The sequence below is a fragment of the Salmo salar genome, chromosome ssa04 (assembly GCF_905237065.1).
Source record: "Salmo salar chromosome ssa04, Ssal_v3.1, whole genome shotgun sequence".
NCBI lineage: Eukaryota > Metazoa > Chordata > Actinopteri > Salmoniformes > Salmonidae > Salmo > Salmo salar.
Genome location: NC_059445.1, coordinates 11,989,872 through 12,014,653, shown reverse-complemented (window position 1 = coordinate 12,014,653; position 24,782 = coordinate 11,989,872). Strand labels below are relative to the sequence as shown.

Sequence of the window (24,782 nt, the reverse complement as noted above, 5' to 3'; positions counted from 1 at the left end):
TCTGCCTTCCCAATGAAAACTAGTTTGAAAATGCAAACATATTTTGAATGGAAAAGAGATGTAGGCCTATGTATGTTTCTGGATGATACACCATAATGCCTTGTTGACAACATGACAGAGCGGCACAGATTACTGTTTGGTTTGAAAAGGCACTCCTCCCTTAGTGCTTTTGCACTAATTCACATCAAAGGACATACACCGATGGACATACACCGATGGACATACACCGATGGACATACACCGATGCCCCGCGGTTCACCACCAGAGATGAAGAGGGAGTTAATACAAAAGGGTTTAGTAGATGAACACACATATAATCAATCCTCCCAGTAGTTTCTGGTCTTGTTTTGTTGTTGTTGATTATTTGGACGAATCAGGATTGGGCGAATGCGGTGTATAAAGTGGTAATCAGCAGTTACATCAATTTTTTTTACTTATAAATTAATGATATGCACCCATTGATTCTTGAAGAATAGGCTATGATTTATAAATGCATCATGAACTTAGTTCAACTGGCATACAAAATCAAAACCCCAATTATAAGCTTGTTTTACTACAATGTTGGTAAACAGAGAAAATGTTAAACAAATAGCCTACTGCAGCCTCAAAACATGGTTAAAACGATCATGTTGATATAGCGGCTGATCAGTCCTTGCATCCATAGCTCTGTCTATGATTTGTTATTGTTTCTACTGCTGGTTGCCGCTTTAACTGGTGCAGTGGTTTTCAAGCCCCTGTGTGGATGATAAACGGTTTCCACTAGATTCAACAACCACAAAATCTAAATGGTTTGTATTGTAAAAAAAAGAATACTTTTTGGCCATGATAAACACTAGCTAAATTAGCAGAGGGAGGGGTTTGGCCAAGACATAATGAAAAAGACATTACAGACCAAATACTTTACAATTTACATCCAGTTAAAAATATTAACACGCAGTGTGTGTGTGTGTGTGAGTGAATCTATCAGTTACACATACATGTCAGTACATAGACACAGCGAAATTAGCGGGAGGGTTTTGGCCGAGTTTCCGTTTGCGAGATTCATTTTTACATTACATTTACGTCATTTAGCAGACGCTCTTATCCAGAGCGACTTACAAATTGGTGCATTCACCTTATGATATCCAGTGGAACAACCACTTTACAATAGTACATCTATATCTTTTTTTTTGGGGGGGGGGGGGGTAGAAGGATTACTTTATCCTATCCCAGGTATTCCTTAAAGAGGTGGGGTTTCAGGTGTCTCCGGAAGGTGGTGATTGACTCCGCTGTCCTGGCGTCGTGAGGGAGCTTGTTCCACCATTGGGGTGCCAGAGCAGCGAACAGCTTTGACTGGGCTGAGCGGGAACTGTGCTACCGCAGAGGTAGGGAGGCGAGCAGGCCAGAGGTGGATGAATGCAGTGCCCTTCTTTGGGTGTAGGGACTGATCAGAGCCTGAAGGTACAGAGGTGCCGTTCCCCTCACAGCTCCGTAGGCAAGCACCATGGTCTTGTAGCAGATGCGAGCTTCAACTGGAAGCCAGTGGCGTGTGCGGAGGAGCGGGTGACGTGCGAGAACTTGGGAAGGTTGAACACCAGACGGGCTGCGGCGTTCTGGATGAGTTGTAAGGGTTTAATGGCACAGGCAGGGAGCCCCGCCAGCAGCGAGTTGCAGTAATCCAGACGGGAGATGACAAGTGCCTGGATTAGGACCTGCGCCGCTTCCTGTGTAAGGCAGGGTCGTACTCTGCGAATGTTGTAGAGCATGAACCTACAGGATCGGGTCACCGCCTTGATGTTAGCTGAGAACGACAGGGTATTGTCCAGGGTCACGCCAAGGCTCTTAGCACTCTGGGAGGAGGACACAATGGAGTTGTCAACCGTGATGGCGAGATCATGGAATGGGCAGTCCTTCCCCGGGAGGAAGATCAGCTCCGTCTTGCCGAGGTTCAGCTTGAGGTGGTGATCCGTCATCCACACTGATATGTCTGCCAGACATGCAGAGATGCGATTCACCACCTGGTTATCAGAAGGGGGAAAGGAGAAGATTAATTGTGTGTCGTCTACGTAGCAATGATAGGAGAGACCATGTGAGGATATGACAGAGCCAAGTGACTTGGTGTATAGCGAGAATAGGAGAGGGCCTAGAACTGAGCCCTGGGGGACACCAGTGGTGAGAGAACGTGGTGCGGAGATGGATTCTCGCCACGCCACCTGGTAGGAGCGACCTGTCAGGCAGGACGCAATCCAAGAGTGAGCCGCGCCGGAGATGCCCAACTTGGAGAGGGTGGAGAGGAGGATCTGATGGTTCACAGTATCAAAGGCAGCAGATAGGTCTAGAAGGATGAGAGCAGAGGAGAGAGAGTTAGCTTTAGCAGTGCGGAGAGCCTCCGTGACACAGAGAAGAGCGCTCTCAGTTGAATGGCCAGTCTTGAAACCTGACTGATTTGGATCAAGAAGGTCATTCTGAGAGAGATAGCAAGAGAGCTGGCCAAGGACGGCACGCTCAAGAGTTTTGGAGAGAAAAGAAAGAAGGGATACTGGTCTGTAGTTGTTGACATTGGAGGGATCGAGTGTAGGTTTTTTGAGAAGGGGTGCAACTCTCGCTCTCTTGAAGACGGAAGGGACGTAGCCGGCGGTCAAGGATGAGTTGATGAGCGAGGTGAGGTAGGGGAGAAGGTCTCCGGAAATGGTCTGGAGAAGAGAGGAGGGGATAGGGTCAAGCGGGCAGGTTGTTGGGCGGCCGGCCATCACAAGTCGCAAGATTTCATCTGGAGAGAGAGGGGAGAAAGAGGTCAAAGCATAGGGTAGGGCAACATGAGCAGGACCAGTAGTGTCGTTTGACTTAACAAACGAGGATCGAATGTCGTCAACCTTCTTTTCAAAATGGTTGACGAAGTCATCCGCAGAGAGGGAGGAGGGGGGAGGGGGAGGAGGATTCAGGAGGGAGGAGAAGGTGGCAAAGAGCTTCCTATGGTTAGAGGCAGATGCTTGGAATTTAGAGTGGTAGAAAGTGGCTTTAGCAGCAGAAACAGAGGAAGACAATGTAGAGAGGAGGGAGTGAAAAGATGCCAGGTCCGCAGGGAGGCTAGTTTTCCTCCATTTCCGCTCGGCTGCCCGGAGCCCTGTTCTGTGAGCTCGCAATGAGTCGTGAAGCCACAGAGCAGGAGGGGAGGACCAAGCCGGCCGGGAGGATAGGGGACATAGAGAGTCAAAGGATGCAGAAAGGGAGGAGAGGAGGGTTGAGGAGGCAGAATCAGGAGATTGGTTGGAGAAGGTTTGAGCAGAGGGAAGAGATGATAGGATGGAAGAGGAGAGAGTAGCAGGAGAGAGAGAGCAAAGGTTGCAATACCATCTGAGTAGGGGCAGAGTGAGTAGTGTTGGAGGAGAGCGAGAGGGAAAAGGATACAAGGTAGTGGTCGGAGACTTGGATGGGAGTTGCAGTGAGATTAGTAGAAGAACAGCATCTAGTAAAGATGAGGTCAAGCCAGGGGCGAAAATCTGATATCAACTTTGGGGGGGACAATTACATGAAATTTTCTCAAGAGCAATTCCTGAGGGGGACACCAAAAGTAGTGCTGTAACACATAGCCTACATTGTAATATGGTAAATGTATATTGAGGAACCAAAGAAATAAGGTGTTTGCCGTACTCCTAACTACCGGTACCCAAAACTACACAACTACTCACAACAGCAATACCATTGCCTTTAACAAATCTTAGTTCAGTCACCAGTTTAAGTTGAGAGTGGGGGTATCCATGGCATTTTCCAATTATGTTCCTATTTTACAAGTAAAAAAAATTGAGAACCTTTCATAATGTTGCCAAACAAAGACTCAACAAACTTACCTGAGACTCCGTCTCTGCCAGTCTGTCCCTGCATATCTGTCCCCAACTCTGCTGTCTGTGTGCCATCTGTTGCCTGCTCTGCCTAATGACATCATTGTGAAACATTTCCATTAGAATTTCATTTCTTTCTTATGAACATTTTATCAACTAGTCTTTGAGATATTAGGCTACTAGGGTTCTTACTTTGCGTTTTGGTGTACTGAAAAATACTCTGATGTCCGTCTTTTATTTTTCTGCCATTTTTCTACCTGGCTGGCTGGCTACACACACACACACACAGTGTGTAGGTTATTTACAGTAGGAGATAGGCTTCTATCATCTTATCTTTTATCATTCTATTTGGGCTTCGATCTAAAAGGTAGCTAGCAAATGTGAAACGGATTAAAATGACAAGAGTTGACAGCTGTATGAGTTCACCATTTACACAACATATGCTGCAACCTTTTGTAATTTTAATAGTTTGTTTCATATTGGCTGGCTTCCAACAATAGCTGAATTTGCAAAGCAAGCGAGCACCAATTCCGTTTCAGTGGTGTTTGCTATAATCTTTGCTACCCGGGTTAAATAAAATAAATAAATAAAAGTTCCCTTGCGACAATTTAGCTTTTGCAACGAGACCATTAAATATATTTAAGACAATGGTAGAAGAAGAGTGTAGTTCTGTTCAGTTTGGACTTCAGTTTATCGCTAACCTTATCACAGGGACTTTGAAGCACTAACTTACATCATCTGCATGTTGATCTCGGAATAAATTGATGATAGCAAAGATTCCATCTTTGACGAGGCCACATAAATGGAATAGGTACTAGCTAGCTTAATAGTTAATATTTGCACGCTAGCTCTGCATATTCAGCTAGTGTGTGTGCGCGATTGACTGGATTAACTTTATGTCAGTTACGTTCATTGAGTGCCTTTCAGACAGTAGACACGACCCCTCTGTTACCTTGCCAGTGGATCAAACCATTGTGAGGAAAAGGGTGGGGGGGTCGCAATCTTTTGAAACTTAAAAACGCGCTATTAAGTGTCTATAATCAGCACAATTGCTTTCATTGCGTATTATTAATATTATTTAAATTACATAGTTATGTTTCAGTGATATATTGGGGGGGACAAATCATATTTTTCCCAGGATGGGGGGGTCGTGTCCCCCCCGTCCCCCCCGGGATTTCCGCCCCTGGGTCAAGCGTATTGCCTGCCTTGTGAGTAGAGGGGGACGGTGAGAGGGTGAGGTCAAAAGAGGAGTGGAAAGAAGGAGGCAGAGAGAAATGAGTCAAAGGTAGACGTAGGGAGGTTAAAGTCACCCAGAACTGTGAGGGGTGAGCCATCCTCAGGAAAGGAACTTGTCAAGCTCATTGATGAACTCTCCAAGGGAACCGGGAGGGCGATAAATGATAAGGATGTTAAGCTTGAATGGGCTAGTGACTGTGACAGCATGGAATTCAAATGAGGAGATAGACAGATGGGTCAGGGGAGGAAGAGAGAATGTCCACTTGGGAGAGATGAGGATTCCAGTGCCACCACCCCGCTGACCAGATGCTCTCGGGTATGCGAGAACACGTGGTCAGACGAGGAGAGAGCAGTAGGAGTAGCAGTGTTTTCTGTGGTAATCCATGTTTCCGTCAGCGCCAAGAAGTCGAGGGACTGGAGGGTAGCATAGGCTGAGATGAACTCTGCCTTGTTGGCTGCAGACCAGCAGTTCCAGAGGCTGCCGGAGACCCGGAACTCCACGTGGGTCGTGCTGCACTGGGACCACCAGGTTACAGTGGCAGCGGCCACGCGGTGTGAAGCGTTTGTTAGGCCTGTGCAGAGAGGAGAGAACAGGGATAGGCAGACACATGGTTGACAGGCTACAGGAGAGGCTACGCTAATGCAAAGGAGATTGGAATGAACACTCAAATATAACTTTCCAACTTCCACTTTAGAAATTATAATTGATGTAAACTACAGTGGTTCAATGTTACCAGGAATAGGCTCAAACTTAGTTTATTCAGCTAGATAACTTGGTACAGTATTCTTCCAGCTTCTTCCAGTGCACCGTGTCCTATGACGCCGTAGCTAACTAGCATGCTAGCATCCAATAACACACGGTTAGCACCAATTCTTGGTTACAACAAACTACCAATGGATCATTCGTGTCCGTGTCTGGTACCTTTCATAACGCAGAAGTGATTAAACGTTGGCTAGCTAACACAAAGTCAGTCCTGCTAGCTACACAAGTGGACTACACATCTCGAATGTTCAGAAAGTTAAGTTTACGTTGCAAAAATCTTGTTGACTAAAATGATACAGTACTGCTCGCTGGTAGAGTTGGCTAGCTAGCAGTGGCTGCGTTGTTGACTTTGTTTGAAAATGTAGCTGGCTAGCTAACCTCGATAACTACTTTGTACGACACCTTTATCTATGATACAAAGACAACTATGTAGCTAGCTAACATTACACTAATCAAATCGTTCCGTTGTGATGTATTTAGTTTCTACTGTACTGCTAGTTGGTAAAGCTGGCTAGCTAGCAGTGGCTGTGGTGTTGGCTTTGTTTGTAAAACGGCGTCGCTGCGAACGAGTACAGCTGGCTAGCTAACTTTGTTAGTTTCTCAAAGCTACACCTCTATCTTTGATGCAAAGACAACTATGTAGCTAGCTAACATTACAAGTAAACATTACACTAATCAAATCGTTCCGTTGTAATGTAATAAATGTAATATTACCCGCGGAGCGAAGTACAGCACGGCTCCTCACTCCAGCATCCAGCTCCGGACAATATGGATAAGGTAACTTCAGAAAGCTATCTAATTAGACATGTCTATACATTGAGTGTAAAAAACATTTTTGCCCTCAGAATAGCCTCAATTCACACAGCAAGTTAATTGCAGTGCATTTGGAAAGGCAAAAACAACATGAATGATAGTTAGCTATACTTAACTAGCGAGATAACGGCTACAAGTTATGTTTTGAATTGCTATCTAATTATTATTTTATATCCGCTGCTGAAAATGTCGCGCTCTCTCTTCTCGGGCAACGGTCCACTGGCACATACGCTGCACACATAGACATGCACTGAAGGGTCATTCCAATGATGGCTGATATATCGATTTTTAAGTGATTGATAATATTTAAGTGTGCCTTCATGAACTATGTTAACAAACATTTCCATGACTTTTTATGACCTTACAACCCCTAATTTGGCAATTTGGAACAACACATCATGCCATTCACGCTGATGCATTTTCAATCCGCACAATCTCGAACACTGCTAGCCTACTGTCACGCATAGAATCACAGACTAGTGGCAAATAAACTTGAACATAGCAGAATCGAGAAATGCCTACCTTTCATTCCGCTTTGATCAACCTTTTTTTGTCTCACTGTGTGAATCTGGGCCGGCGATATTCTACTTGTTTTATATAGGAGCTGGTACGCAGTTCAACCCCAAAATTGAGGTTCTGGTACCGCGTACCAGACAACTCCGCCACCACTAATCACTGATACTGTGGGAGATAATGTAATATAAATAGGTATAGTTGCTATGCTGAAGTAGATAGGACATAAGTACATTGGCCATAGGAATAGAACATGAAACCTAGTGCCATTGCTATTCTGAAAAGGGTAACATGCCAAAGTGTACATTAAGCAGACCGAACAAGCAGGAATAGCCAAGGCCATGAGTACCTATACAACAGCTGACATTCCAATGTCAGAACGACATAGAAAGGAGGATGGTGGCAAGGGGACCTACAGGGGCTGAAACCTGAACATACAATGCATTTCTTTTTGTGTAACATAAGGGGGTCCTGCCACCATTATAACCTAAAAATGAATCAGAGATGGGCGTTATTGGGCGTGAACAAGCAAAGAATTAGGGATGAAAGATAATGGTGGCAGAAGGACTGAGGGAAGTGACTTAATTTACATATGGAATGTACTCCCGTAACTTTTTGGGCAACCACATCAAAGTCACATAGAAATGTGTTCTATATCTGTAATTCTCGTTGAAGGCAAGTCTAAGAAGCGGTAGCCTATATTCTATGTGCACTATTTCTATGCTTCTTGTTCTTATATGTAGTTTTAGCGTCTTTTACTATCGGTTTGGTACACCAACTTCGAACAGTTGAAAATGCATTGTTTTTGGTTGTTGAAAATATATATCACAGCGGTTTACATGTTAGGATAATTTAACTTTTGGGATTCACATGCCGACCAATTGCAACTATTTTCTAGCACTTGCATCAGGTGGACGGACAGTCTTCGTGCACGTTCATAGTTGCATCTCGTTTTTTCTCGTGGGCTTACTGTTTTCCTGTGGATTTCTGAGCTGTGTATATTCATGTAGTAAGAAACCTGAACCAGAAACACCGGACTGGCGAATGACTTTAAAAACCATTCGCAATGGAATCCATAACATTGACACATACATCAATACATCTATAACATTAAAAAATAACTCAACGTGGCTCTGGACTTACTTGGAGGACATGATGGAATGTGTCACTATGAATGCAGTGATGGTAAAGTCTCTCCCTCAGGCTGTGTGTGTGTGTGTGTGTGTGTGTGTGTGTGTGTGTGTGTGTGTGTGTGTGTGTGTGTGTGTGTGTGTGTGTGTGTGTGTATGCATCTATCAGTTACACATACATGTTAGTACATACACACAACAAGTAGGTTACATGGGGGAGAGGTGTTGTGCCGTGAGGTGTTACTTTATTATGTTTTTTTAAACCAGGTTTTCTGTTCACTTGCACTATATAAGATGGAAGGGAGTTCCATGCACTCATGGCTGTGTATAATATTGTACGTTTTCTTGAATTTGTTTTGGACCTGGGGACTGTGAAAAGACCCCTGGTGGCATGTCTGGTGGGGTAAGTGTGTGTGTGTCAGTGCTGTGTGTAAGTTGATTATGCAAACAATTTGGAATTTCCAACACAATAATGTTTCTTCTAAAAAATAAGAAGAGACGCAGTCAGTCTTTCCTCAATTCTTAGCCAAGAGAAACTGGCATGCATAGTATTAATATTAGCCCTCTGATTACAATGAAGAGCAAGACGTGCTGCTCTGTTCTGGGCCAGCTGCAGCTTAACTAGGTCTTTCTTTGCAGCACTTGACCATATGACTGGACAATAATCAAGATAAGATAAAACTAGAGCCTGCAGGATTTGCTTTGTGGAATGTGGTGTCAAAAAAGCAGAGCATCTCTTTATTACGGACAGACCTCTCCCCATCTTTACAACCATTGAATCTATATGTTTTGACCATGACAGTTTACAATTTAAGGTAACACTGTCAAGCTGTGGGTGTAGCTGGTGCATGGGAGTCAGGCGCAGGAGAGCAGAGATGAGTGGACAAAGCACTTTACTGAGGCAATATTTCTACAGAACGCAACCGTGTCACAAAAACAAATGCCCAAAGAACAAGTGAGGCAGCACAAAGTACACACAACCAAGTACAAAGTACCGGCTGCCACAAAGCACGGATACAAAACAAAACCCGGCGCACACCAGCCGGAAGCGTGCCAACCTGACAATAAACAATTTCACACACAGACATGGGGGGAACAGAGGGTGTGTGGGAAAAGAAGACAAAACAAATGGAAAATGAAAGGTGGATCGGCGATGGCTAGAAGACCGGTGATGTCGACCGCCGAACGCCGCCCAAACAAGGAGAGGAACCGACTTCGGCGGAAGTCGTGACAGTACCCCCTTTGACGTGCGGCTCCAGCAGCACGCCGACACCGGCCTCGGGGACGACCCGGAGGGCGAGGTGCAGGGCGATCCGGACGGAGACGGTGGAACTCCCGCAGCATTGAAGGGTCCAACACGTCCTCCACCGGAACCCAGCATCTCTCCTCCGGACCGTACCCCTCCCACTCCACAAGGTACTAAAGGCCCCTCGCCCGACACCTCGAATCCAGTATGGAGTGAACGGAATATGCCGAGGCCCCCTCGATGTCCAGAGGGGGCGGAGGAACCTCCCGCACCTCAGACTCCTGGAGCGGGCCAGCCACCACCGGCCTGAGGAGAGACACATGGAACAAGGGGTTAATACGGTAATCGGGGGGAGCTGTAACCTGTAACTAACCTCATTCAGTCTCCTCAGGACTTTAAATGGCCCCACAAACTGCGGCCCCAGCTTCTGGCAGGGCAGGTGGAGGGGCAGGTTTCGGGTCGAGAGCCAGACCCGGTCCCCCGGTGCGAACACTGGGGCCTCACTGCGGTGACGGTCTGCGCTGGCTTTCTGGCGCAGCACGACCCGCTGAAGGTGAACATGAGCGGCGTCCCATATCTCCTCCGTGCGCCTGAACCAGTCGTCCACCACAGGAGCATCGATCTGACTCTGATGCCAAGGCGCCAGAACCGGCTGGTACCCCAGTACACTCTGGAATATGGAGAGGTTAGTGGAGGAGTGGCGGAGCAAGTTCTGGGCCATCTCTGCCCAGGGCACGAACGCCGCCCACTCCCCCGGCCAGTCCTGGCAATAAGACCTCAGAAACCTACCCACATCCTGGTTCACTCTCTCCACCTGCCCGTTACTCTTGGGGTGAAAACCCGAGGTAAGGCTGATCGAGACCCCCAGATGTTCCATGAACGCCCTCCAGACCCTCGAAGTGAAGTGGGGACCCCGATCAGACACTATATCCTCAGGCACCCCGTAGTGTAGGAAGACGTGCGTAAACAAGGCCTCCACAGTCTGTAGGGCCGTAGGGAGACCGGGCAGAGGGAGGAGACGGCAGGACTTAGATAAACGGTCCACAACGACCAGGATCATGGTGTTACCCTGTGAGGGAGGAAGATCGGTAAGGAAATCCACCGACAGGTGCGACCAAGGCCGTTGTGGAACGGGTAAGGGGTGTAGCTTACCTCTGGGCAGGTGCCTAGGAGCCTTACACTGGGTGCACACCGAGCAGGAGGAAACATAAACCCTCACATCCTTAGCCAAAGTGGGCCACCAGTACTTCCCACTCAGACAGCGCACCATCCGACCAATGCCTGGATGATCAGAGGAGGGTGACATGTGGGCCCAATAGATCAGCCGGTCACGGACAGCAGACGGAACGTACAGACGCCCAGCGGGGCACTGGAGGGGAGTGGGCTCTGCACGTAGCACCTGCTCAATGTCCGCATCCAGCTCCCACACTACCGGCGCCACCAGGCAGGAGGACGGGAGTATGGGGGTGGGATCCATGGGCCGCTCCTCTGTGTCATACAGCTGGGGCAATGCGTCTGCCTTCATATTCTGGGAACCTGGTCTGTAAGAAAGGGTGAAAACAAAACGGGTGAAAAACATGGCCCACCTTGCCTGGCGAGGGTTCAGTCTCCTTGCTGCCCGGATGTACTCCAGATTGCAGTGGTCAGTCCAGATGAGAAAAGGGTGTTTAGCCCCCTCAAGCCAATGTCTCCACGCCTTCAAAGCCTTGACAACAGCCAACAGCTCCCGGTCCCCCACGTCATAGTTTCACTCCGCCGGGCGAGCTTCCTCAAGAAGAAGGCACAGGGGCGGAGCTTCGATGGCATACCCGAGCGCTGAGAGAGCACGGCTCCTATCCCAGCCTCGGACGCGTCCACCTCCACTATGAATGCCAAAGAGGGATCCGGATGGGCCAGCACGGAAGCCGAGGTAAATGGAGCCCTCAGGTGACCAAAAGCCTTGTCCGCCTCAGCCGACCACTGCAAACGTACCGGTCCCCCCTTCAGCAGTGAGGTAATGGGAGCCGCTACCTGACCAAAACCCCAGACAAACCTCCGGTAGTAATGGGCAAACCCTAGAAACCGCTGCACCTCCTTTACCGTGGTGGGAGTCGGCCAATTACGCACGGCTGAAATGCGGTCACTCAGGGGTGGAGATGCGTTACCCTAGGAAGGAGACGGACTGTTGGAAGAACAGGCATTTCTCAGCCTTGACGTACAGGTCATGCTCCAACAGTCGGCCAAGCACCCTGCGCACCAGGGACACATGTTCGTCGCGTGTAGCCGAGTATATCAGAATGTCATCATTATACACCACTACACCCTGCTCGTGCAGGTCCCTGAAAATCTCGTCTACAAAGGCTTGGAAGACTGATGGAGCACTCATCAACCCGTACGGCATGACGAGGTACTCATAATGCCCTGAGGTAGTACTAAACGCCGTCTTCCACTCGTCTTCCTCCTGGATACACACCAGGTTGTAAGCGCTCCTGAGATCTAGTTTGGTAAAGAAGCGCGCCCCGTGCATTGACTCAATCGCAGTGGCTATAAGATGTAGCGGGTAACTCTACCTCACAGTGATCTGGTTTAGGCCTCGATAGTCAATACACGGGTGCAGGCCTCCCTCCTTCTTCTTCACAAAAAAGAAACTTGAGGAGGTGGGTGAAGTAGAGGACCGAATGTACCCCTGACCCAGGGATTCGGAGACATATGTTTCCATAGCCGCCATCTCCGCCTGTGACAGGGGATACACGTGACTCCTGGGAAGTGTGGCGTCTACCAGGAGATTTATTGCACAATCCCCCCGGCGATGAGGTGGTAATTGAGTCGCCCTCTTTTTGGAGAAGGCGAGAGCCAAGTCGGAATATTCGGGGGGAATGCGCACGGTGGAGACCTGGTCTGGACTTTCCACCGTAGTAGCACCAACGGAAACCCCTAAACACCTCCCCGAGCACTCTCGCGACCACCCCGTGAGAGCCCTCCATTGCCATGAAACAGTGGGGTCATGACAAGCTAACCAGGGTAGACCTAGCACCACGGGAAACGCAGGAGAGTCAATGAGGAAGAGACTGATTCTCTCCTTGTGACCCCCCTGCGTCACCATGCCCAGAGGGGCGGTGGCCTCCCTAATCAACCCTGACCCTAATGGTCGACTGTCTAAGGCGTGAACTGGGAAGGGCATTGCCACTGGAACAATGGGGATCCCTAAACTATGGGCGAATGATCTGTCTATAAAATTCCCAGCTGCGCCTGAATTGACGAGCGCCTTATGGCGGGGAAAACTCAGGAAACGTAACATACAAAAACATGTGTGCAACAGAGGGCTCTGGGTGAGAATGGTGCCGGCTCACCTGCGGTGACGCCAGAGTGCCCTGCCTGCTGCCTCGACCCCCAGAGGAACCAACCCGGCACCGACCGGCAGTGTGACCTCTGCGGCCACAGATGGTGCACGTGACGGAACCTCCTCCGGTCTCCCTGAGCGCAGCACCTCCCAGCTCAATGGGCATTGGAGCAGTGGTGCTGGGGGATGGAAACAACAGACCCCGCTCTGGACGTCCACGGGTAGCCAGCAGGCTATCCAGCCGAATGGACAGGTCCACCAGCTGGTCAAAGGTGAGGGTGGTGTCCCTGCAGGCCAACTCCCGACGGACGTCCTCGCGCAAACTGCAGCGATAGTGGTCGATCAGGGCCCTGTCGTTCCATCCCGCTCCGGCGGCCAGGGTCCGAATGTCCAGAGCGAACTCCTGGGCGCTCCTCGTCCCCTGCCGCAGGTGGAAGAGACGTTCACCCACCTCGGGCGGGTGGTCAAAGACTGCCCGGAAACGACGGGTGTACTCCTCGAAGTGGTCCAGCACCGCATCTCCTTCCACCCACACGGCGTTGGCCCACTCCAGGGCTTTCCCCGAGAGGCATGAGACGAGGGCGGACACCCTCTCACAGCCCGAAGGAGCCGGGTGGACGGTCGCCAGGTATAGCTCCAACTGCAGCAGGAAACCCTGGCAGCGGGCAGCCGTCCCATCGTACTCCCCGGGGAGGGCGAGGCGAATCCCACTGGAACCGGGTGCAGGGGGAGCAAGTAGTGGAGGCCCCTGTTGTGCTGGTGGAGGCGCTGTTTGGACGACGCGGTCCATGGCGGCGCCGAGATGGTGGAGCATCGCCGCGTGCTCCAGGACGCGCTCCTCGACCCCTATACCAGGGGCACCTGCTCCTGCTGACTCCATATTCTGGTGTGAAATTCTGTCAAGCAGTGGGTGTAGCTAGTGCATGGATGTCAGGCGCAGGAGAGCAGAGATGAGTGGACAAAGCACTTTACTGAGGCAATATTTCTCCAGAACGCAACCGCGTCACAAAAACAAATGCCCAAAGAACAAGGGAGGCAGCACAAAGTACACACAACCAAGTACAAGGGTATCGGCTGCCACAAAGCACGGATACAAAACAAAACCCGGCGCACACCAGCCGGAAGCGTGCCAACCTGACAATAAACAATTTCACACACAGACATGGGGGAACAGAGGGTTAAATACACGACAAGTAATGAGGGAATGTAAACCAGGTGTGTGGGAAAAGAAGACAAAACAAATGGAAAATGAAAGGTGGATCGGCGATGGCTAGAAGACCGGTGACATCGACTGCCGAACGCCGCCCAAACAAGGAGAGGAACCGACTTCGGTGGAAGTCTTGACAAACACCAAGTAATTTAGTGTCCTCTACTTGTTCAACAGCCACACCATTCATTACCAGATTCAGATGAGGTCAAGAACGTAGAGAATGAAGACTACTATTTATAGGAATGTTGTAAGACCTGTCATATTATATATTGCAATGAATATTTGTGAGCATTGAACTAATGGCCAACTCTTTTGTCTACTCTACAGTTTGACATCGGCATCCCGTCCTTGACCAAGTGCTGTAACCAGCACCACCGTTTCTATGACACCTGTAACTGTGATAAACACGACTGTGACGATGAGTTCCAGGAATGCCTGGAGACCATCTGTAGGAGATGACAGAAGATGTTGGGACTGGCCCAGAGTGTCCAAGGTAAGATGGCACCTGGGTTGTGTTTATTAGGGCATGCAACAGAAAACGTTTTACAACAGAACACGACAATGAGTGTTTCTTATTGTTGTTCCTGCCTGTTTCAGTCTGTTTTCTTCCATGTGATGCCTAATGAACACCACCCTGATTCATGTATTGACATGCTCCCAGTGTTGAACACAGAGCAGGACTTGACTCAAGCATTCGTCACAGTTAATTCAATAATGTGTCCACCATCTTGTAGCCTGGTTAAATCATACTGAATTCTGCGCTCACCATTGTCAATTATTTCACTTCACTGGTGAGTTCAGCATTCAGTCTGGTTTAACCAGTCTAACAATCTTGCTGGTGGGGAAGATCATACAACTCCCCCTGATGGGGTGTCTGGTGAGGTCTACAACTTGAAGGCTACTTGAAGAGGGAATGAAGACTACTCTTTATTGGAACGTTATCTGGGGACCCTGGGACTAAACACCTCCCTCTTCAACTGGATCCTGGACTGCCTGATGGGCCGCCCCCAGGTGGTAAGGGTAGGCAACGACACATCTGCCTCGCTGATCCTCAACACGGGGGCCCCTCAGGGGTGCGTTCTTAGTCCCCTCCTGTACTCCTTGTTCACCCATGACTGCATGGCCAGGCACGAATCCAACAACATCATTGAGTTTGCTGACGACACAACGGTGGTAGGCCTGATCACAGACAACGATGAGACAGCCTATAGGGAGGAAGTCAGAGACCTGGCAGTGTGGTGCCAGGACCACAACTTCTCCCTCAATGTGAGCAAGACAAAGGAGATGATCATAGACTACAGGAAAAGGAGGGCCGAACACACCCCCATTCAAATTGACTGGGCTGTAGTGGAGCTGATCGAGAGTTTCAAGTTACTTGGTGTCCACATCACCAACAAACTATCATGGTCCAAACACACCAAGAAAGTTGTGAAGAGGGCACGACAACGCCTTTTCCCTCTCAGGAGACTGAAAAGAGTTGGCATGGGTCCCCAGATCCTCAAAAAGTTTTACAGCTGCACCATCGAGAGCATCCTGACTGGTTGCATCACCGCCTGGTATGGCAACTGCTTGGCATCCGACCATAAGGCGCTACAGAGAGTAGTGTGTACAGCCCAGTACATCACTGGGGCCAAGCTTCCTGCCATCCAGGAACTATATACTGTACTAGGCGGTGTTAGAGGAAGGCCCTAAAAATTGTCAAAGACTCCAGTCACCCAAGTAATAAACTGTTCTCTCTGCTACCGCACGGCAAGCAGTACCGGTACGCCAAGTCTAGGTCCAAAATTCTCCTTAACAGCTTCTACCCCTAAGCCATAAAACTGCTGAACAATTAATCAAATGGCCACCCAGACTATTTGCATTGACACCCCCCCCCCCCTTTGTTTTTACACTGCTGGTACTCACTGTTTATTATCTATGCATAGTCACTTTACCCCTACACATTGATTCAGTACCCTTGTATATAGCCTCATTATTGTTATTTATTGTGTTACTTCTTTTTTTCTTTTTACTTTAGTAAATATTTTCTTAACTCTATTTTCTTAAGACTGCATTGTTGGTTAAGGGCTTGTAAGTTAACAACACCTGTTGTTTTCGGTGCATGTGAGAAATAAAATTTGATTTGATTTGATTACACCTGTCATATTACATATTGCATTGAATATTTGTGAGCATTGATCTAATGGCCATCTCCTTTGTCTACTCTACAAGTTGACATCGACAACCCATCCTTGACCAAGTTCTGTAACCAGCACAACTGTTGCTATGCCACTTGTAACTGTGACAAAGATGACTGTGACGATGAGTTCCAGGAATGCCTGGAGAGAGATTTCTGTAGGAGATTACAGAAGATGTTGGGACTTGCCTAGAGTTTCCAAGGTAAAATGGCACCTGGTGTCATGACTTCCGCCGAAGTCGGCACCTCTCCTTGTTCGGGCGGCGTTCGGCGGTCGACGTCACCTGCTTTCTAGCCATCGCCGCTCCATTTTTCATTGATCCATTTGTTTTGTCTTGTTCCCTGCACACCTGGTTTTCATTCCCTAATCACACTGCATGTATTTATTCCTCTGTTCCCCCTCATGTCTTTGTGTGAAATTGTTTGTGTTACGTGTTAATTGTTGACGCGCCAGACTGGTTTGCTTATACCGTGTTGTTCACGAAGATGTTTATTGTTAAACATACATTTATTGTGACTGTTTTGCGCGTTTTGCGTTTTGCGCGTTGGTTTCTCCTGCCTCAATAAAGTGTGCGCCTGTTCACAACTCTCTGCTCTCCTGCACCTGACTCCGCTACCAGTACGCACACCTGACACCTGGATTGTGTTCATTAGGGCATGCAACAGAAAACGTTTTACAACGGAATACAAAAAGGAGTGTATCTTATTGGAGAACTCCAGGTAGCTTGTCTGTTTTCTTCTGTGTGGTGCCTAATGAACACAACCCTGATTCATGTATTGACATGCTCCCAGTGTCAAGCATTCCTCACAGTTAATTCAATAATGTGTCCACAATCTTGTAGCCTTGTTAAATCACACTGAACGCTGCACTCACCATTGTCAATTATTTCACTTCACTGGTGAGTTCAGCATTCAGTCTGGTTTAACCAGGATAACAATCTTGCTGGTGGGGAAGATCATACAACTCATCCATATTACTATGTGTATTACCTCTTCTATTACTTGTCATTTTTTTATTTGACTCTTATTGTTGATATTGATGCTGGGGCGGGGCGGGGCAGCAGGTAATCTAGTGGTTAGCGCGTTGAGCTGACAAGGTAAAAGTCTGTCGTTCTGCACCTGAACAAGGCAGTTAACCCACTGTTCCTAGGCCGTCATTGAAAATAAGAATTTGTTCTTAACTGACTTGCCTAGTAAAGGTAAAAAAAAATAATTTATGATTGATTATAGAACTGCAATGTCGAGGGAGCCAGTGTAACCGTGAAATGGCTAGCTAGTTATTAACAGGGTGCGCACTAATAGCGTTTCAATCGGTGACGTCACTCGCTCTGAGACCTTGAAGTAGTTGCTCTGCAAGGACTGCGGCTTTTGTGGAGCGATGGGTAACGATGCTTCGCAGGTGGCTGTTGTCATTGTATGCAGAGGGTCCCTGGTTCAAGCCCAGGAAGGGGCGAGGAGAGGGACGGAAGCTATACTGTTACATTGGTGCCGTGACCCGGATCACTGGTTCCTGCGGAAAAGGGGGTGAGTGTAACCGATGTGAAATGGATAGCGGGGTGCGCGCTAATAGCGTTTCAATGGGAGACTTCACTCGCTCTGAAAGTAGTTGTTCCCCTTGCTCTACAAGGGCCGCAGCTTTTGTGGAGCGATGGGTAATGATGCTTCGAGGGTGGCTGTTGTTGATGTGTGCAGAGGGTCCCTGGTTCGAGCCCAGGACGGGGAGAGGGACGGAAGCTATACTGTTACACCAGCACACAAGCATTTCACTGCACCTTTAATACCTGCTGTAAACTGTATACATGACAAATAACATTCAATTGCTATTCATTTTCTGTGTGTCTGTATAACATGATCTGCTTGTGTTTTCAGTGTGACAATACTGCAACCCCGCTGTTTAATGCTGTCATGTGCATGAGGTGTAAACCCTATATTGACAGCCAGAGACTCCTGCAGTGCACATGTAGCTGACATTTGACGTTTGTTGAGCTTGCCTCATTCACAGGCATACTTAAACATGTATTTTGTTTTTACAGTATCCCTCTGCATAATTTCACACCCTGAAACATGTTTTATATTATACTGAACAAAAATATAAGTCGATACCATAAATCACCTCCAACGTCGTTTTAGAGAATTTGGCGGGATCGTCTGAGACCAGCCACCCGGACAAGAGGAATATTTCTGTCTATAATAAAGCCCTTTTGTGGAGAAAAAGTCAGTCTCAATGGCTCTGCCCAGTCTCAATGCCCCTGCCCAGTCATATAAAATCCATAGATCAGGGCCTAATTTATTTATTTTAATTCACTGATTTGCTTATATGTACTGTAACTCAGCAAAATCGTTTAAATTGCTGCATGTTGAGTTTATATTTCTGTTTCGTATATATTTGACTCTGTTATACGGTTCTCAGTGGCTACAATGTGGCATTATACGGAAGTTGTAACGAGCATCGCTTGACTGCCATGCCCAGTTGCCAATTGTATCCAGTTTTTGAGTAGATCCGCCAATCAGCTTAAAGGGGCGGGAAGTGTCATTCTCTATCAGTGTTTGTAACGCCGATATTTTTTACACTTGGGTGTACACATTGAAAGGAGAGTATTCAGCAACCATGTCGTGTCCAGGGATTAAAGACACTAAAGGTAAGAAAAAATCATATTTTGAAGTTATACAATACAAAAGTATGTAGTGGTATTAGTAGTCTTGAAGTTGAATGTAATGTTGTGGTCACGGAAATCATATAAGACAAATATGAAAGAAGAACTCTCAGAAGACATTTCGGACCCTCCCTGGGAAAGGAAAGTAAACAAAAGAATAATAAATCACTTGCTGAATGATGTCATGGATTTCACAATTTCCCCTCCATTTACCTCGCTTATCTTCAACTGTTCTAATACGTTTATAAGGTGTATGTACCGCATTATGTGTCTCTTTGTACTGTTGTTACAGTAGCCATGGTTGTTGTTCACTGTCAGATGAATCGCGTCCCGAGACACTATGCAATAGCCTGGGGACTAGGTTACTAACAGATAAGCACAGCCCAGATTTTATATCAGGTGTTAAGTCAATGGTATCAGTGTACAGACTTGTTTCACAGGTCTGTGAAATCTTACTGTATTATCTCATGTGGGATTTTCGTCTCTTCCAATTCACAGGAAGCTTGGAAAAAGACAGCAAAACATCACAGAGGACAGGTGAGTATGTACGGGCGATATCAGGTTAGGTAGGTCTAGGTGCTCAATGCTTGTAGAGACTGATGCAATGTACATTTAAAACCAAAACAGAAAGACTGTTTGAGGTTCTGTTATAACGAAACTACCTTTTCTCATGAAATGTCCTTTTACGAGACTCAAAGTACACGCTAATTATGTAATGATTAACACAAACCTGTACTTATTTCTCCGTTTGGCGTTTGCACAGAGCAGTCACCTGAATCAAACGCAGTTATACCCTCCTCTTGTGCTCTCAATAATAACCCTTAACACAAGAAACATGAGGAAATGGAACAGTAGACTTTTCCCATTTTTCCCTGACCTCAATTCGAAGAATTGTCCAAATCCTGCTTCACCCCACACCTGCAACAGCAGCACAAGTAAAGAGCATGTAAGATAGCGTTGTCACTTTTTACTACTGGTCTTAACACCTGTAACCAGCCTATTGAAAACCACCAGGACTGCGTGCTTATTGAGCAATGGCTGCTTGACCCTGGAGTTGTAGCCTAGGCTACTAATTCATAAACCTGGTTGTAGAGCTTAACAATAGACCCCCCCCCCCCCAAAATAAATCTGATCCCAAAAGCTTTGGAGACAATTTGCATCGAACCTGCCAAGTGTTGACATATCAGAAAGCTGTAAAACCACATTAGTTAAAGGGCTTTGAGAAGTCATAAAAGAAAAATACATGCAAGATTGTCATACCTGTTCAGATTGTATGTTCCTTTCTCTTTATCAGGTCCTAGTGAGAACCTTACAGAGACAGATGGGTATTTCTGCAGGTAACTATTAGTAATAATTAGTCATTACATTGTTATAAATGACTTGAATGTAATGAACATGTGGTTGAAATACGTTCAAGTATGTTGACAGTTGAAGTGAACAGATAGTTTCTAATTTCTTGTGGTAACAGATAAGAAAGCTACACTTTCTCTTAACAAATGTCTCTCGTTCAGCAACACCCATTATGAGATAACAAGGTATTGGTATTTACAGGGGAGCATGTGTTTTTCTTTCAGCAGTTCTTTCTCTATGGACCCTGCGGAGGAGTATAAGATGGACCACAAGCGGCGAGGCCTGGCTCTCATCTTCAACCAGGAGCACTTCTTCTGGCATCTGAGGATGCTCCCCCGCAACGGGACCAATGCTGACCGCTACAACCTGGTCAAAAGGTAGACATAGCATCAGATGTGACCGTGCATCATAACTCCCTATAGACCGGTTCAGTCAACTGTAGTGCTGATGTAATTGTTTAAAATGTAATGCCTAACCATGTTTGACACTTGATTTTTCTGATTCAGATTTGAGGACTTGAACTTTGAAGTGCAGGCCTTTGATAATCTGAAGGTGGAGGAAGTTCTGGATAAAATCAGTCAGGGTAAGCAGCACTTCAAGTCATTCGATACCACCTCAAATAATCCGCTTAACACAGATACTGTATCAGTCACAGTCAGTATTATACTTCAGAATAATACATGATTCATGTCTGATACTCTATAGCGGCTGAGGCCAACCATGCTGATGCAGACTGCTTCGTGTGCGTCTTTCTGAGCCACGGAGAGAACGACCACGTCTATGCTTACGACGACAAGATCGCTATCCAGGACATCACTGCCCTGTTCAAAGGAGACAAGTGTAAGAGCCTGGTGGGCAAGCCCAAGATCTTCATACTACAGGTAAGCAGTCAGATGATGAGATGCCTTTGACTAGATCCATTTTAGCTGAAACCTTTGACATTCAGTACTGTTGACTCATAGACCTATAGACCATATCTGATGTTTGGGGGCCGGTGAAGCCACATGTTCCTCAGACACAATACTATTATTTGTAATTCTATTTGTAAACATTTGATCCACATAACCACAAACATTTACTGCTAAATATCTATATTTTTCTATATAACACCACCATCATATTGACGTTTTGACTGTTTTCGGTTTATGATTTGATTGACACCGACAGGCGTGCCGTGGGGACAAGCATGACGTTCCAGTGACCCCCATGGACGTGGTGGACAGCGAAGTGAAAACCAACGAGGTGGTGGTGGACGCTGGGGTGGTCTACACCCTCCCTGCTGGCGCTGACTTCATCATGTGTTACTCTGTGGCTGAAGGTGAGGAAGACATGGCACAGCTGGTAGTCCATTACAGAAAACACCTAGTGGTCGTAAATGAGGATCGAGGCATAGATCAGTGATACATGGAGAATAAAGACTAATTCATTATTTTAATTCCTTATCAACACTCACAGTTACTATTTTGTAGCCAACTCCTTCTTACTGTGACTTGTATACAGTTATGCTGTTTAGACAATATCCTAAATAACTGTTTCCCTGTGTTAGAGTAATGGTGTTTGATGACTTGATTATCCTTTGCTTCTCACTTGGATTAATGGAATACAGATCTAACTGCCATACTCGTTCCCGGTCTCCCCGTGCAGGCTACTATTCCCACCGCGAGACGATCAACGGCTCCTGGTACATCCAGGACCTGTGTGGGGCCATGCGGAAGTTCGGGGATTCCCTGGAGTTCACGGAGCTCCTGACCCTGGTCAACAGGAAGGTGTCCATGAGGAGTGTCGGGAATTGTAACGACAGGACCGCCATCGGGAAGAAACAGGTCCCCTGCTTCGCTTCCATGCTCACCAGGAAGCTCTACTTCCGACCCAAGAAGCAGTAAGGTTTCCATCCACCGGACAGCTGCTACGTCATTCCTGAATCCTGCTGTAGTTGTTTTGAATGTTTCTTGGGAGAAAGGTGGTCCTTGACTATATCTGGTGGTTACTTTTGTTAAACATTTGTCTACATTATTTCGATGTTTGTCTTGAGGACCATGAAATGCACAAAATCAAGCTGTGCATATTCCCTTTATTCTAATCTTCTTTCCTATGATACTAAACGGAGATCATGTCATTTGCTGACGATTGTTGATGCTGTGTTATTTTAACACACATTCTGTGGTGGCAAACCTGACCTAAAACAAAGCATGTACTATACTGGTGAAACCTGCTTGGCTGCTCGGCTTCAGGCTCTCCCTGTTGGTGTTGACTGAGGTCATGGAATGTACCTGCAGGGCAGGTAAAAGAGTGACATGAGAATGGTAATTGAGCATTAACATTTCAAATGACTTTATTCTCAGTCTGTTTGTGGATAGCTATTTGTTAAGAGGGGATTCTCAGCCAGTAAAGGATTTTGCATCACCAGTCCCTTTAGGCCTTTCTCGAGAGAATACTGCTAATTCTTAGCATTGAGTAGTGGTTCCCTGGGCTTGATTTGTTTACATCAACTATCTGTGTCAAATATACTAAGAAATGTGCACATTGTTTGAAGGAGGCAGTGGCACTGGGGTTAAATCCCTACCTTGCATCCAAAAGGTGTGGCTTTGATCCTTATCTCTTGTGCAAGTTTCTGCAACTGTCGTTGTCCGACATAGGAAGAAACGTGCCGATTGGGTTAAAGAATGGGTGGCTCTGAGGTTGAATGCCTTCCTTGCAACCAAGAGGATGTGGATTCATACCACATCAATACTTTTGCCCTACTAATGAATCGCTCCCTCAGTCCCAGAGCCATGTGATACCTTTGGCAGTGTTGCACATGTTGATTACGGTTCAAACCTCACCTTAGTGCATCTACGTTTCCAAAACTGTATATGTCAAACATATGAAGAGATATGTAGGAGGCTGTGGCTCTGGGGTTAAATCCCTGCCTTACAGCCAAGAGGATTTGGGTTCAGTTATCGTCTACTGCACATTTATGCAAATGTCAAAATGACCAAGATAAGTGTTAGTTCCTGAACTGGTTATGGGGAAATCCCTGGGGGAAAAAAATCAACACTTAGTATCTCTTTTGAAATACAGGCATCTACTTGTTTCAGGGATTTTCTCCATAACCACTGCTGGTTACAGGGATGTGAACCCCAGGTATTAACCCTCATCAGTCCTCCATCCACATCTGTGCCACCGATTGCTTCACACTTCAAAACACATTCATATGATTGACATCAACATTGGGGAAACATACACTAAATCACAAGAGTAGAGATTTGAACCCACAACATCTTGGTTGCAGGGCTGAGATTTAACCCCAAATCCTTCACACTTGAAGTGCTTCTCTTTGTATGTTAGACATCCACAGTTACAGAAACTGTCAATCAAGCACAAGATGTATGGATTGAACCCACAACCTCGAAGGCAGGGACCGAACCCCTTACCCACTGCCCCATCTGGTCCTCTGTCGTCGACAAGATGAAAAGACAGACAATGATGTGCCTCATAATATGTTGCCTCCCCGCTTGTTCTGTCAAAAAGGGAATTTGTGTTATTTCTGTTTGTACTTGGATGTGCTTAGCCTTTACAACTCAAATGTAGTTTTCCATGTTTTGAAAGCGGCAGGCTAAAACGTGAACAAACAACTCCAATGTGGAAAGTACCTCGGAGTCAAGTGTCTAGTGTTTCAATAGACGTTAAGTAAACGCTGCAAGTTTGGTCACATGATCTACGGTACTACTACTGACTCAGGAAAACCAAAGTCATATACATTGTTTACCGCCACTATGGTAGTGCCTTTGTTTGGTAATCCAAATCAATGGCCTTTTAATTAACTATTTAAAAAAACAGCTTTTTACCATTCTTTTTTGAGGGGATTTGACAACTGTTTTCATCACAAGATAAGATCACTTTATTGGTCAATTACACATTCCCCCCCATCTGGGCCGGGATTCGAAAGCTTCTGGTTGCTGGCTCGCATCTCTAACTTCTAGGATACCTGCCGCCCCAATATTCAACAACTTTATCAGTACCAATCTTTTTAAAATAGCATTTTTGTACACCACATGACTACAGCCATATTCTTCAGCCAGAAAAGATGCACAAGTGTGCATTATATAGCTCAGATAAGACAACTCAGGGTTCCAATCAACCGACCATCTCATGTTTCAAAAAAATAAATCATTGTTAGTCACGTGGAGATATTTACTAAAGCAATGACAATGCACGAGGTATTACTCATTTGTATGTGAACCTGAGTGCTGGACACCAATTCATGTTTCTATTTCTGAAGTGTATAAGAAAATGAGGACCATTTTAGTCTCCATGGGTGAATATAAGGAACCATTGCTTAGTAAGAGTAATGTACTTTTCTTGTTATGTGGTCCACCAGGGAAATTTATCTCTGACCTTTTGGGAGATTGGGTTTGTGCTACTAGCATTTGGAGAGGTGCGGAGGGCTCCTATAGAATTAGAATCTCTCATTTATAAAATGAAAGTTGTGAAACTGTTGAAATGTGTTTGTGGTTTTGACGATTGAAACAAAAGTCTGAATTGAGGTGCAATAAAATATCGAAATTGTAATGT

The 24,782-nt window shown here is 46.5% G+C and overlaps 1 protein-coding gene and 1 pseudogene across 3 annotated transcripts; both read left to right on the top strand.

Moving 5' to 3' along the window:
* Window positions 1-7,698: 7,698 nt before the first annotated feature.
* LOC123742418 (uncharacterized) lies at window positions 7,699-15,065 on the top strand (annotated as a pseudogene).
* Window positions 15,066-18,613: 3,548 nt separating this feature from the next.
* On the top strand, window positions 18,614-24,776 carry LOC106610344 (caspase-6). Of its 3 annotated transcripts, none has more exons than XM_014209658.2 (8): window positions 18,614-18,863; window positions 19,377-19,415; window positions 20,173-20,215; window positions 20,456-20,605; window positions 20,735-20,811; window positions 20,934-21,109; window positions 21,396-21,546; window positions 21,873-24,776. In XM_014209658.2, exons 1-8 carry the CDS (start codon window positions 18,833-18,835, stop codon window positions 22,109-22,111), a joined length of 906 nt encoding a protein of 301 aa, XP_014065133.1. In that variant the 5' UTR covers window positions 18,614-18,832; the 3' UTR covers window positions 22,112-24,776. The 3 variants fall into 3 exon arrangements, with proteins under 3 accessions (XP_014065133.1, XP_014065132.1, XP_045572444.1); XM_014209657.2 differs by having other exon boundaries at window positions 18,615-18,863; window positions 20,453-20,605; XM_045716488.1 differs by having other exon boundaries at window positions 18,801-18,863; window positions 19,377-19,444; window positions 20,453-20,605.
* Window positions 24,777-24,782: the final 6 nt, after the last annotated feature.